The sequence below is a fragment of the Sander lucioperca genome, chromosome 22, assembly GCF_008315115.2.
Source record: "Sander lucioperca isolate FBNREF2018 chromosome 22, SLUC_FBN_1.2, whole genome shotgun sequence".
NCBI lineage: Eukaryota > Metazoa > Chordata > Actinopteri > Perciformes > Percidae > Sander > Sander lucioperca.
In genome coordinates, this window is record NC_050194.1 from 11,370,865 (window position 1) to 11,383,725 (window position 12,861).

General features: G+C 40.6%; 2 protein-coding genes across 3 annotated transcripts in view; one reads left to right on the top strand and one right to left on the bottom strand.

Annotated features, from left to right (window-relative positions):
* The window catches only part of itga3b (integrin, alpha 3b), a 32,178-nt gene extending 20,735 nt beyond the window's left edge, over positions 1-11,443 (top strand). Inside the window, exons 4-26 of one of the 2 annotated variants that reach the window (XR_004103649.2) lie at positions 303-552; positions 762-860; positions 1,000-1,204; positions 1,896-2,089; positions 2,653-2,741; positions 2,830-2,966; positions 3,113-3,199; positions 3,284-3,351; positions 3,581-3,720; positions 4,197-4,343; positions 4,468-4,565; positions 5,156-5,324; positions 5,471-5,545; positions 5,636-5,715; positions 5,956-6,033; positions 6,176-6,278; positions 6,567-6,743; positions 8,555-8,677; positions 9,281-9,394; positions 9,568-9,673; positions 9,821-9,946; positions 10,145-10,300; positions 10,670-11,443. Coding sequence is in view for 1 of the 2 variants with exons in the window: in XM_031291302.2 (XP_031147162.1) it covers positions 303-552; positions 762-860; positions 1,000-1,204; positions 1,896-2,089; positions 2,653-2,741; positions 2,830-2,966; positions 3,113-3,199; positions 3,284-3,351; positions 3,581-3,720; positions 4,197-4,343; positions 4,468-4,565; positions 5,156-5,324; positions 5,471-5,545; positions 5,636-5,715; positions 5,956-6,033; positions 6,176-6,278; positions 6,567-6,743; positions 8,555-8,677; positions 9,281-9,394; positions 9,568-9,666; positions 9,821-9,946; positions 10,145-10,255 (2,769 nt within the window). In the remaining variant the exon portion in view is untranslated. The remainder of the gene's footprint in view (positions 1-302; positions 553-761; positions 861-999; positions 1,205-1,895; positions 2,090-2,652; positions 2,742-2,829; positions 2,967-3,112; positions 3,200-3,283; positions 3,352-3,580; positions 3,721-4,196; positions 4,344-4,467; positions 4,566-5,155; positions 5,325-5,470; positions 5,546-5,635; positions 5,716-5,955; positions 6,034-6,175; positions 6,279-6,566; positions 6,744-8,554; positions 8,678-9,280; positions 9,395-9,567; positions 9,674-9,820; positions 9,947-10,144; positions 10,301-10,669) is intronic. The other variant, XM_031291302.2, reaches the window with a different exon arrangement.
* A 481-nt stretch (positions 11,444-11,924) lies between these two features.
* Positions 11,925-12,861, bottom strand: part of ace (angiotensin I converting enzyme (peptidyl-dipeptidase A) 1) — a 30,386-nt gene continuing 29,449 nt past the window's right edge. Inside the window, exon 26 of the mRNA XM_031291301.2 lies at positions 11,925-12,712. Coding sequence (XP_031147161.2) covers positions 12,519-12,712 — 194 coding nt within the window. The 3' untranslated portion in view covers positions 11,925-12,518. The remainder of the gene's footprint in view (positions 12,713-12,861) is intronic.

Genomic DNA, 12,861 nt, shown 5'->3' on the forward strand with positions numbered 1-12,861 from the left:
TGTGTGTGTGTGTGTGTGTGTGTGTGTGCGTGTGTGTGTGTTTGTGTAATGGGGACACTGGTGATAATTTGCTGGTGTTTTTATGCTTTGCTGATTTTTTTTCCCACTGCCATTGTTATTGTTATTATGTAGACTTTACAGAAAAACTAATACATTATTTTTTAAACAATTATAGCTCTGATTTAATCTCAGTATGGATACAGTACATTATCAGAAGAGGTTTCCAGATTGGACACATTGTAAATTAGAGCAACTGCACAGTCCATAACATCCCAGAATACATACTCTTCTCTTGTCTCCAGGCATGCGGGCATCGCTATGTGAAGATCATCCAAAGCGGCATAGAGGAGCAGCGGCGAATGATAGGAAAGTGCTATGTCAGAAGCAACGACCTGACCTTTGACCCAAATGACGAATGGCAGACTTACAGTTATGAGGTCTGCAACCCCAACTTCGACATGGATTTTGAGGGCCTGTGCAACATGGGCATGTCAGGCGGCATGACAGACACTGATGTCTACATCGGCGCTCCAGGCAGCTATCTGTGGCAAGGTGGGCACTGGAGAGTTAACGCCAAAAACTGTCTTTTGTTACTTAACACTGAAATAATGGCCTGGTTTCACAGACAGGGATTAAACCTTGTGCAAGTCTGCCAAATTCTTGTGTTAGTCTAACACTGGGATCATTCTCTGTCTGGGAAACATGTCCATTGTGCATAAAGCAGACATAACAATGTTGTCTAATTCTGCTTTATTATAAAGGAAATGTTCATGTAACATGGAGAGATCCAGATCCAGCGAATGCCTGGGACTCTATAGGCAAAGACTTTGGACAGCAGAATAGACGATACAGTTATATGGGTAAATGAATATACAGTATGTTTTTGCTTCAATTAAATATATATATATATATTACACTTTTACCATGCTTTAGGAGCTCTAAACCCTCCCGCAGTCAGATGACAGTTTAACAGTGAATCTCGAATGCTTTCTTCGGCAGGTTACTCAGTTATTGAGGAGAGGAAGCTGCTGAGCCATAATGACTACACAGTGGTGACAGGGTCTCCCAGGGACGAGTCCAAGGGCTCAGTGATATTCGGGAGTAAGACTGACAAAAACATCGAATTGGTGCTCACTCTCCCCGGGGAACAAGTGGGCTCGTACTTTGGGAACAGCCTGGCTGTCACTGACCTCAACAATGACGAGTGCGTCTCTGCACACCACACTAACAGAAATGAATAATATCTTTAGTCTTTTCTTTCCTATATAGTACATTCAGACATTTTCCATGCTGGGAATCAAATCTTTTTTTTTTTTTTTTTTTTTTTTTTAAATGAATTATGTCCCTGGTTTAAAAACATCATTTAATCGGCCACAGTCAGTGTATCTTTCACTCCAGGGAACAAAAACAAACTGGCAATCCATTAATTTGGAAATTATATTTCCACCTAATGCCATATTTTAAGCATAAGCTGCTTATTATTCTAAATTCACAGACGCAGAAGAAGAAAAGCAGATGTGTTATGTTTGCATGTCTTAATGGATTGTCTGTAACTGTATCTTGTGCTTTTGAGCTGCCTCACGCTCAAATGCTCTGTAGCTATGATCTGCCTTGTTATGCGGAGAATGCATGACACTGATGTATGTATGAGCAGAGATGAGAGAAGAAAACCTGTCCCTTCAGCAGCTGAGATAAGGTGTTCGTCATGACATTATGGTGAAATCATGTGTATCCCTTAATGCATGAGTGAAGCCTTGATGGGCCTGTAGGATTTTAAGGACTACGCAAGTTTGAGATCCAAGGAATATAATGTTTAGGGTGTCCTTTTCTGGTGTGTGTGTGTGTGTGTGTGTGTGTGTGTGTGTGTGTGTGTGTGTGTGTGTGTGTGCGCGCAGCTGGAACGACCTGATCGTTGGCGCCCCATTTTACTTTGACCGTATGAAGGATGAGGGAGGAGCAGTGTATATCTTCATGAATGAAAATGGATCGTTCCAAAAGACCGCCAGCGTGGTGCTGAAGGGTCCATCGGCCTCTGGATTTGGCTTTGCAGTGGCTGCCATCGGTGATGTTAACCAAGACGGATTCCAAGGTATGACATTTGTTTTACATTGACAGGGTACGAACAAAATAAAGTAAATAGCTCATGGAAAAGTTGAAAACACAGATTCAAAACTCCAAAAAAGCTAAATAATTTCACCCAAACTGCAATTTCATTAATAAAAACTACCAAATGATGTACTTTGTGAAATAATGCAGGTACTTCTAGTTAAAGTCAAGATTCTTTTATTTTGTCAACCCCTGTGTATGCACTGTATTTTAAAAGGTGGTGTATTAACTGTTCCACTGTGAAAAGGTATCAACATATGGTAAAAAGCAAGCATAAAGTTCCCCAGTGAGACTTTGTATGATTGTTTTTTATGCACTGTTGCTAAGCAGTTATCTCAGCAGCAAAAGGTAATGTACTGTGTTGCATTTCGGACCACTGAAAGCTGTACAAAATAGCTGGCAATTTACTAATCATTGAGTAGTGCTATGCTGCCGCCCAGAGGGCAAATATATGTATTCCAAACACAGACCTACCTGAGCTTCTTCTTAGCAGACCACCTTTGCATGTTTCCTTTCAACATTTCACTCCATTGTTTATGTTTGCAGACTTTGCAGTGGGAGCTCCATTCCATGACACAGGAAAGGTCTACATTTGGATGGGAAGTAAAAAGGGAATCTCAAAGGAGCCCAGTCAGGTAACATCTGACTATATGCCATGGATGGACTTCAAACATACTCTGAAAGGGCCCAGATGTATTGTGTTGACTTACATGTGCCCTGTAGGTGATTGAGGGTAAGTCAGTGGGAAATGGAGGATTCAACACGTTTGGCTACTCCATCAATGGAGGGATGGACATGGATGGCAACAGTTACCCTGACATCCTAGTTGGCTCTCTGGACGACCGCATGGCCCTGCTCAGGTAGAAATTAGAGAGAGGCAACAGAATTTTTTTCTTTTATTGCAATTGATGGTGTATGTCTCAATTGTAAATGGTAAAATGGTGTACTGTTTTCATATGATGATATAACCTGGGTACAGTTTTATTCCTCTTCCTCTTGTTTTCAGGGCTCGACCAGTCATCCACTTAACTAAGGACTTCACTGTCGAGCCAAAGATTGTGGACCCCAGTCAGTGTCTTGGAAGTACACCATGGTGAGATGTCTCCTCAGAATATCTCATTCTGAAACTGGCTTATTCGATATTGTTTGAACATAGATTAATTTTTCTTTCTTACAGCATCACAGCAACACTGTGTATGTCTTTCACTCTAAGCAATGGAAACAAAGACTTCAAGAAAAATACCAGTAAGCACTTCACTTCACTTGAATTACAGATTTTTTTTATTTTTCAATTTTGAAATTGCATATAATAATGGCTGTACTTTTGAATGTATGACATCTTAAGTTACAAACTGTGAAGATACTGGCTTGCTGGAGACTTGCTATATTTTCCAAAACTGTCGTATTGTTGACTAAACAAAGGCACTTGCCGCAGTGTTCTGTAATGTACTGTATGTGTTTCATCTTTGTTAAGCGGTGAAGTACACGGTGAAGGCCGATATGGACAGGAGAAGCCCTCGTGTTCGTTTTGAGGACAATGATGACACATATATCGGCTTCTTGAGCCTGCCATCTTCCAAATCCATTTGTCATACTATGAAACTGATTGTAACGGTAAAGTCTCAATACAAATACACCATATTGTGTGTGTGTGTGTGTGTTCTTGTTTAACTATATTCGTGGGGTCCAAAAACCAGGAATATAGTATACTTGTGGGGTCTGGACAGCTTTCTGGGGCCAAAATGCTGGACCCCACATCTTCAAAGGGCTGTTTGAGGGTTAAGACTTGGTTTTAGGATTAGGGTTAGGTTTAGGGTAAGGGTTAAGTTTAGGCATTTAGTTGTGATGGTTAAGGTTAGGGTGAGAGGCTAGGGAATGCATTATGTCAATGACAGGTCCCCACAAAGATAGTGAATCGCACTGTGTGTGTGTGTGTGTGTGTGTGTGTGTGTGTGTGTGTGTGTGTGTGTGTGTTAGTTAATACATGTGTGTGTGATATGTAATTTACTGACATTTACATTTTATTTGAGAAGGTGATGTTGCTCATGTGCTTTTCAAGACTAAAATTAGAATATTGGACAATTCTACAGGTGCCTGTGAGAGACAAACTGGAGCCGGTGGTCTTTTCCCTCAGCATGTCCTTAGATGAACAAAAACCTAATTCAAGACGTTCCCTGCAGAACCTAGACTCTTTTCCAATTATCAGCCAGGAGCAGAAACTCACTCAAAGAGCTGAGGTATGGAGTGGTGCATACACTACATTCATAGGTCACATTGAAATACTATAGATAGTGTGAAGCACATGTATACGGTATCGTCCCCCTGTAAGGTATGATGTAATATTTGTTCTATTTCCTGCAGATTAACTTTCAGAGGGAGTGTGGCTTGGACAACAAATGTAGCAGTAACCTGCAGCTGACAGCCGAGTTTGTTGACAACGAGGGAAAGCCTTACCTAAGGTGAAATGAAATTTTTTTTTTAGATAAATGTCACTCTCATGTGTTTAAAGTAAATGTATAGCTAGCACCAGCAGCTGGTTAGCTTAGCATAAATACTGGAAAGAGGGATATAACATGTTATATATTGTTTGTTTAATCCATGCAATTACCTTTGGACAGAGCCAAGCTAGCTGTTTCCCCTCGTTTTCAGTCTTTATGCTAAGCTAAGCTACCGTCTCTTGGCTGTAGCTTCATGTTTAGCATACAGACATGACGCTAAACAAAAGCACAAAGCTTCCAGAAAGCTTAAATACTTTTCCCATTTTCCCGTGTAGACATCCAGTCTGGCAAACCGTTTGTATGGCATCTTTTCAAACGCCCCCACCCTAGCCATCTCACAAGCTCAGAATTTGCACTTTTGAATGTAACAACAATAATCACAAATGTTTCTCTCAGAACTTTAGCACTAAAACTGTGGATTAGCTATCACTGCCACATGCTTACAGTTGCAAGGATATAAATAAGGCTGTAAATTGATTAATTAGCCAAAAATAATTGTTAAAAAGTAAGTGAAGAAATAATGCATGTTGTCCATGTATCCCTTTGTCCAGGCATGGCGAATCGCAGATACTCCCGTTCAACAGCAATGTAAAGAAAATAGGGCTGATGGTGAATGTGACCAACTCTCCTGATAAGGGAAAGCTAGGTGAAGACGCCCACCAGGCCATGCTCAACGTCACCATCCCTGACACACTGAGTTACTCTGCAGTCTTGTCTGAGGTACGTCCACTGGAGGGCAGCAGACGACTGACAAATGGCCATTTATTCATTCATTTGTTCATTCCCTCATGCCAATCTGCATTTATGTTTGTCATCGAAATTGAATCCTTTTGTTCACTTTCTCAATATGCTAATTGTGTGTTCAGGATCATAATGTACAATGCCGTCTGACCGACACAGTGATTTGTGACCTGGGGAATCCACTTAAAGGCAATGAAAAGGTATATTTGGATTTTTTTTTCTCTTTTACATGTTGAACTTTTTTTCTCTGCTGAAATGAATTTAACACTTTGTCTTATATTGTTTATCAGGTAATACTTTTGCTCAAGTTTGAGACCTCAGGGATTAATTTGTACACACAAGAGATTGAGACCCAGCTGCTTCTGTCCACGTAAGTGCTAAACATTGATGCATGATTGAATTTCCTTTATATCGAAGGCTTGGGTCCCAGTTTTGATTCCACAGTTTAGCATTTTATAGCTGATCCTAATAGTATTTTTTATTATTATTATTATTATTATTATTATTATTTAGTGCAAAATTTTAAGTTGCATTATTGCTCTAGTGGCTCTAACATACTCTCAAAATACTACACTGGCACCCAATGTTGTAATAAGGGTTGTTTCTCCAGTCTTAGTGAGCAGAGTGACCTGAAGCCTGTGCCTCTGAGCCTTCTGATTGAAAACACCATCAGCCCCTCCTTCTTCATGTGAGTCCCATTACATAACATGACGTACTGTATGTACAGTATAGAGCACAGAACTCCAATGGACAATGTCACATCACATTATCTTCCGCATCAGTTTTTACTTGCACAGCGTACAATCGTTTCTAACTCTCACCCCATCCAGAGCGAACCAGCCGGTGAAAACACAATTCAGTGGGACGGTGATGGGCATGTCAGCCATGGTCAACACCAGTGACGTGGGCAGCCTGGTCGAGTTCACCTTGGATGTGAGTCACCTCCACCACCTCCAGGACTGTATATTGCATCTATAATATGTGTGCTACCCACATTTCCGTCATCTCCACTCTCTCTTTGAAGCCCAAACTTAAATTTTGCGTGGGGAAGGGATTGTTATGTGAGCCAGGGTTTGTGGTGTAAGCATGACCAGGGGTGGATACTAATTAGGGGTTACAAAGTCACAGTGAAGCCCTAACTGTTATTCCACTCCATATTGTTATTTCACACCATCTGTTTGATTTCTTCTAAAGTTTCCTTTTTCTTTGTGCTGCCACTAGGTGAACATGGGGGGACAGCCCCTGGGACACATGGGGACCCTGGCTGTAGAGTTTGAGTGGCCCTTTGAGGTAGCCAATGGCAAGTGGCTGCTGTACCTGACGAAGATTGTTGTTAAAGGGGAATCTGAGGTGGAATGTAAACCTGCTGGAGAAGTTGTCAACACGCTTAACTTAACTGTAAGGCTCTTTTTTTAGGCTTTTGTTTAGAACCAAAATATGCTCATTTTTCCTCAAGAGCCAATTGATATATAATTGTTTATGCCCAGATTATTTCTAAATGCCTAAAACTCTTGGGCACATTGAAACAGATAGTGAAGATGCAGATTGTGAACAAAAAAAATACACACAACAATGACAAACATGAAAAAATCCTGGGTTCATATTTAAATCCATCTAGACATTTGATACATGTCATGCTTTTCCAATCTAATTCCCCTTACCTCTGAGTACTGTCTACTATGCAAAAGTGTTTCTCTTCTTTCATTTTTTACATCTTACTCCTGTCCACACCCAAGACATAAGCACATCCCGAAATGTCCCATTACTGAAAAGCCACAAACACAGTTCTATATAAACAGGTACTGGCTTTAATGAAAGGCCTAGAACCAATAACAAGACGTTTTGTCTACAGCCTTGCTAGCAGCTCTGTGACTCTGCACAGCTGCACTTTGAGCTAAATGCTTACTGCAGCATGCTAACATGCTGGCAATGACAATGCTGGCATTCTGATAATTAGTATCAGAGTTCAAAGAGCTTTATTGTCCCTCAAGGGGACATTTTATCTGCAGTTGGCGATACAAAAAAAACCCACACACAAACAAGGCATAAAACATCGTAGCAGCACACAACCAACAAATTGATGAAAAGCAATTTCTTTCCTTAAAAGTGAACAGTGTCACATTAAAATCCTTGAGTGTCTAAGAAAACAAGGAGTGATTTCTAAAAGTGTCATTAAAAAGACCTAAGTGCCTAACTGTGCACGCAAGAGTTATGCAAGTTAATAGCTTTAATTTCACAAGGACCAAAAGAAAATGTGTACCTGTTTGTTTTTGCTCTAGGGAGCCTATATCTCTGCCCAGAGGGAAGAGGAATGAATTCCTCCAAGAGTGGGTGGTCAGAGCTTCACAAGATTGACCGTGCCTTCTGCAAAAGTTGTCTGTCAAAGATCTTTGTGAGAGAGAGATGCTGTATGCCAGTTATCTTACTGGCCTCTGTTACAATTTTGGACAGACGACTTTTGTTTTGTATTGTAAGGTTCCCATAAAATGAAATCAAACAAAAAGTTAAAATGGACTCAATATAAGATCTGTAGAATAAAACCATCAAAGTCTTATCCACATTAAAAGAGTTTAGTCTGCGCAGGAAATACGTTTACCATAACAGTTTACCATTTTAGTTTAACATGCTAGCTAAACACAAAGGTACAACACAAAGTGAAGCTGATGTCTGATGGGAACGTCATCAGTTTTGTAAGTCATAAACCAAAGTATACCACCAGCATGCTAACATGCTCACAATGGCAATGCTAATGTTAATTTAGTTGATTTTACTCCTCAGATACCCTTTGGAATTTCACTGAACTAGGCTGATATTAGACTAAATGTTCCCTAACTTTGCTGCCGTTGTGCTGTTCACAGGCCTTTTACATGAGCTGCAATTCATCCTGACTTGAGTGTGAATTGAAGCTGTATGAGTAAATGTCAGTGGTAGGACATGGGTGTGAAAATGGCCTCAAAGCCAAACCACAGATGTTCAGAAATACATTTTGGAAAAATCTGTGTCGCCACTTACAGACCTCACAGGGCCCCAAATAGAAAGTCATAACGCATGCGGACTAGATATAGACAGTAGAAATGACAGTGCTATTCTAAGAAGAATCTGGTAATGTCTTTATCAAAACCAGCAATTACCACGAGCCCTCTGATGTCATGTCTCTGTCTCATCTGCTTCCTTCCTTAATTTCCCCTCCTCCCTCTCTTGTCTTCCAGTTGTCAGGGAGCGACCGAAAGCGTACTAAACGACAGATCACAGTGGCTGATGATGATGATACGACAAAGCCACATATGGCAGCCATCAAGCTGCTCACTCCTCGCAAAGAGACCTACCTGTTGGTAAGAAATGGATTTGCCTTATCAAGCGCTGTCAAGAATAAGCTTTCACGTGTCATTTGAAGCATATATATATAAATTATATTTGATCAAAGACCAAGCATGTTTGTGCCATATTGCATGCTAACACATCCAGAAATTGGTGACAGACTTTTTCACTATTAATCACAAATCAACGTGCTAGTGGGACCCGAAGAATAGTCAGGTGGGAAAGTCAGTAGGATTCATCCTCTGGGGGGATGATGTATATGTGTACCACATGTCATGGCAATTATTCTAATAGTTGCTGAGATATTTCAGTCTGGTAGGCCGTTAGTGTGGCTAGAAACCTCTAGCAACGACCTACTTTAACTCAACATATGCTGTGGTAAAGAGCGTTAGAAGTAAATCTTCTACTGTACTGGCTGGCTCCCAAAACCTTGAATTACTATAACAGTACAGCTTATTTTAAATACAAGGGCTCCTAGACTTTAATAGACATTTTCTAAACGGTCAAATCCCTACTGAGGTTGTGTACATCCTGAAAAAACAACAAAAGCAAAATGGTGTTATTGTCCATGTTTGTTCACTTGTATAATAGTTGTTCTGTGTCATCCTGTGTTGAAGGATTGCTTCAAAGGGACAGCACGTTGTGTGACGTTTACCTGCCCGCTGGTCAACATGACGAATTCAGCCAAGATTTATGTCCGCTCCCGTTTGTGGAACAGTACAATGCTAGAGGTAAGCTCTCCAGCTATACACACACATACACACATTATTAATAATTTAATAAAATTGTCCATGGATTTCTTTGTCTTCTTTTTGAAGATGTTTTTTCTACCGTGTGTGTGTGTGTGTGTGTGTGTGTGTGTGTGTGTGTGTGTGTGTGTGTGTGTGTGTGTGTGTTTTTGCAGGACTATTCCAACGCTCTGACAATTACGGTCAACGGTCAAGCCACACTGAAGCTCATTCAAAATAAACCAAACATCAAGATGGACAGTCAGGTCAACAATGTGCGTGGTGATGATGATGATGATGATGATGATGATGATGATGATGATGATGATGATGATGATGATGAGGAGGAGGAGGAGGAGGAGGAGGAGAAGGAGGAAGAGGGGGACGTTGATGATGATTCTACTTGACACTCTCCTCTCTTTCTTGTAGTTCACAGTAGAAATAGAACCACTGGAGGGGGTGGAGGCACCCTATGAGCTCCCGCTGTGGATCATCATCTCTGCAGCTATAGCGGGAATTGTCCTACTGGGAATAATCATTCTTATATTATGGAAGGTGAGACTACCAAACACTGCTGCACTGGTTTACATGATGTATCTCTGCAGACAGACTCACAGTAGCTCTGAATCTCTCCACATTTTTTACTCACACCAACGATCTCTGGATTACACTATGGCTGTCTCCATATTGAGCCTTTAGTCTAACGTTTGATTTACCCCCCCATGCATCCTCCTCCTCCTCCACCACCCCCAGTGTGGCTTCTTCCAGAGGGCCAGCAGGAGGGAAATGTATGAGGCCAAAGCCCAGAAGGCTGAGATGAAGATCCAGCCCTCTGAGACAGAGAGGCTGACTGAGGACTACTGAGGCCCCCATGGGTCCCCCAACCGCACACACCAGTGGGGCTTTTGGGTAACAACACCCCTACAAATGGATTTTCTATGGATACTATTGATTCAGCTTGGGGTGTGCTTCAACCTCTCTCTTTTTTATGTCCGCTCTTTGTATCTACCCTGTATCACCCTAACATGGCTTCTACTTCCCTTTCAGGCTAATACTGTACACTGCGCTGCTGATCACTTTGTATCATGTTTGTCTTCACTTCTTTATCAGTCTTCTCCATCTTACTCAGCGTGGGTTTATCTTTTACCTAACTTGATTTTCCTCAGCCTATGAATCCTAAATCTCTTTCTCAACCCGTCATTTATCACAGCTCTCCTGCTTTTTAAGTGTATCTTCTTTAGTGTCACCTCCCTCTCTTTCTCTCTCTTTTCTCACTAGCTTGGATTCTTCAAGCGTGCCATCTACTACCGGATAATGCCAAAGCACCAGGGGGTGAGAATTCGCAAGGCTGAGCGGTATCAGTTCAATCTGGGATTTCAGCCTGAGGAGCCACAGAAAAAGTATTGGATCACCAACTGGACAGAGATGCAGCATTACTACTACTGAGGCCTTTACTTTGGCCCTTGAACCACTCACTGTCACACTGGTTTGACACAGGCCAAACAAAGAACGTTGGGCTCGGTCGAGCCACGTGCATGGACCAATTGTGGATATTGCATTCCATTTCTTTTTTTTTTTTTTCTTTTTTTTTTTTTACTTTATCTAGATTTCAACTTTTTCAGTGCAATAGACTGAACCATTTGCTTCAGAGATTGTAATTTGTAAGTATTTTTGATGAATGCAGTGTTGGAATCTGGGTTGCATTCAAGAGTAAATTGTTTTGATTACAACGTTTGCATGCCTTTTCTTTGCAAAGTTGGCTGGTCAATAATCATTATTTCCACCATGTCTGTGTTTTCCTCTCTAATAAGAGAAGTGAGTCTATTGATCTTTTCCGTGATTGTGTATTTCCTGCTCTGTCCCCAGCCATCACTTTGTGGTCAGCGTTTGTAGACTATGTAAGGGTTTTAAACGTACATCAGTTGTTTAGGAGATTGTTTTCGAACTGCACTTAGAATATGTTGACCAGCATCCACTCTGTTATGAGAGACTTTATGTGAATGTCAATGGTTTACGTAGATTCGCATCTCAAATAGTTGTGGCACTGACCTCCAAAAAGTGACATAGAAAATGATTTCACTGGTTTCAGGGAATAAATACCCAGAGGTACGGAGGAAAAATAGCCACTTATTGGTTACTTATTTTATAGCCCAGCTGGACATGTTTTAATTAAATTCCAGGGCAAGAGTCATTCAAGCACCCCTGTAACAAGTTGAAAAACAATAGCTTATTGTCTGTATGTAGAGTTAGCAAACATATGTTGATGAGATCATGTGAGCACACTTGATTATTATTTATTACACTGTCTTGTGTTATTAAAGTAAAGAACCTATCTTTTAAAAAACAAATATCACAAACGGAGTCATGACACTGGAGTAAATAATACATGATGTTATATATGTCTGGAGACTGTAAACTCTAGCATAGATAGTTATAAATTGTACATAGTGACAAGGTAAAGTGAATTGACTTATTTGAAAGAATGGCCTTTGTTGTTGTTCTGTCCCTACGCTTTGTACTTTTGTATGAGACAGTATGCTGACAATTGGATTGTTTCCAAGCCATTGTGGCCCCCATTGAGGTCAACCTGCAGCACTGAAAACAGACTGGACCAGGAGAAGACAGTCACTGAACACAACTGTGATGGGACTAAGTGTTGCATTACCACTCTAGTCTGTGTTACCTGAGAGTGACTGTGGTGGTTACAGAGGCTGCATTGACTTATTGTGTGGTTTCAATGTAATTAAATATGTTTTTAAACAACTTTTGCATTTTAATTGCTACCGTAATTGTTGTGTTTTCTATAATATCTTGATTAAACACAGGCAGAATACATATTTAATGTCTTTATTGTAGAAATGCAGATTCAACAAAAGAAATCAAATATTCAAAAACGAAATCAATTACTTTACAAACATTCATGTACACATTCAAATATTGCAAATGCATTACAAAACTGTAATGTTCTTTTGCGTAGGCAAACAATAATTTGACTCCAAGTGTATACAATTAAAATACAAGACTAAGAGGCAGACCAAAAAGAAGACCAAATTTGATCAGATGTACTGTATAGTACATAAAAATACTGATGTTCACATTGAGGTTGGTTCTTAGCCATCACTGATGACTAGTCCTTTTGCTTGAGCTCCATCGTGGATAAGGACTTTTCAGGCTTTTTTGACCTCCTGTACTTGTAGGCCAATATGATGGTGGCCACCAAGAGGACCACACCAAGGACCAACAGGACCCACTGGCCAGCTATGGCAGATGCACCTTCCACACTCATACCCAGGAAGTCAACTTTACTAGCCTTAGGTTCACCTGCAAGACACATACATAACATAAAATAAGACACGTAAGTACTATGCCCTAGCTTAGCTCCATATTCTCCAAAAGGGTGTGCTGTTCTGTCATTTTCGAGCCACTTCTACACACACCTATTTGTGGCAGCAAAAGGGAAGGAAAGTAAG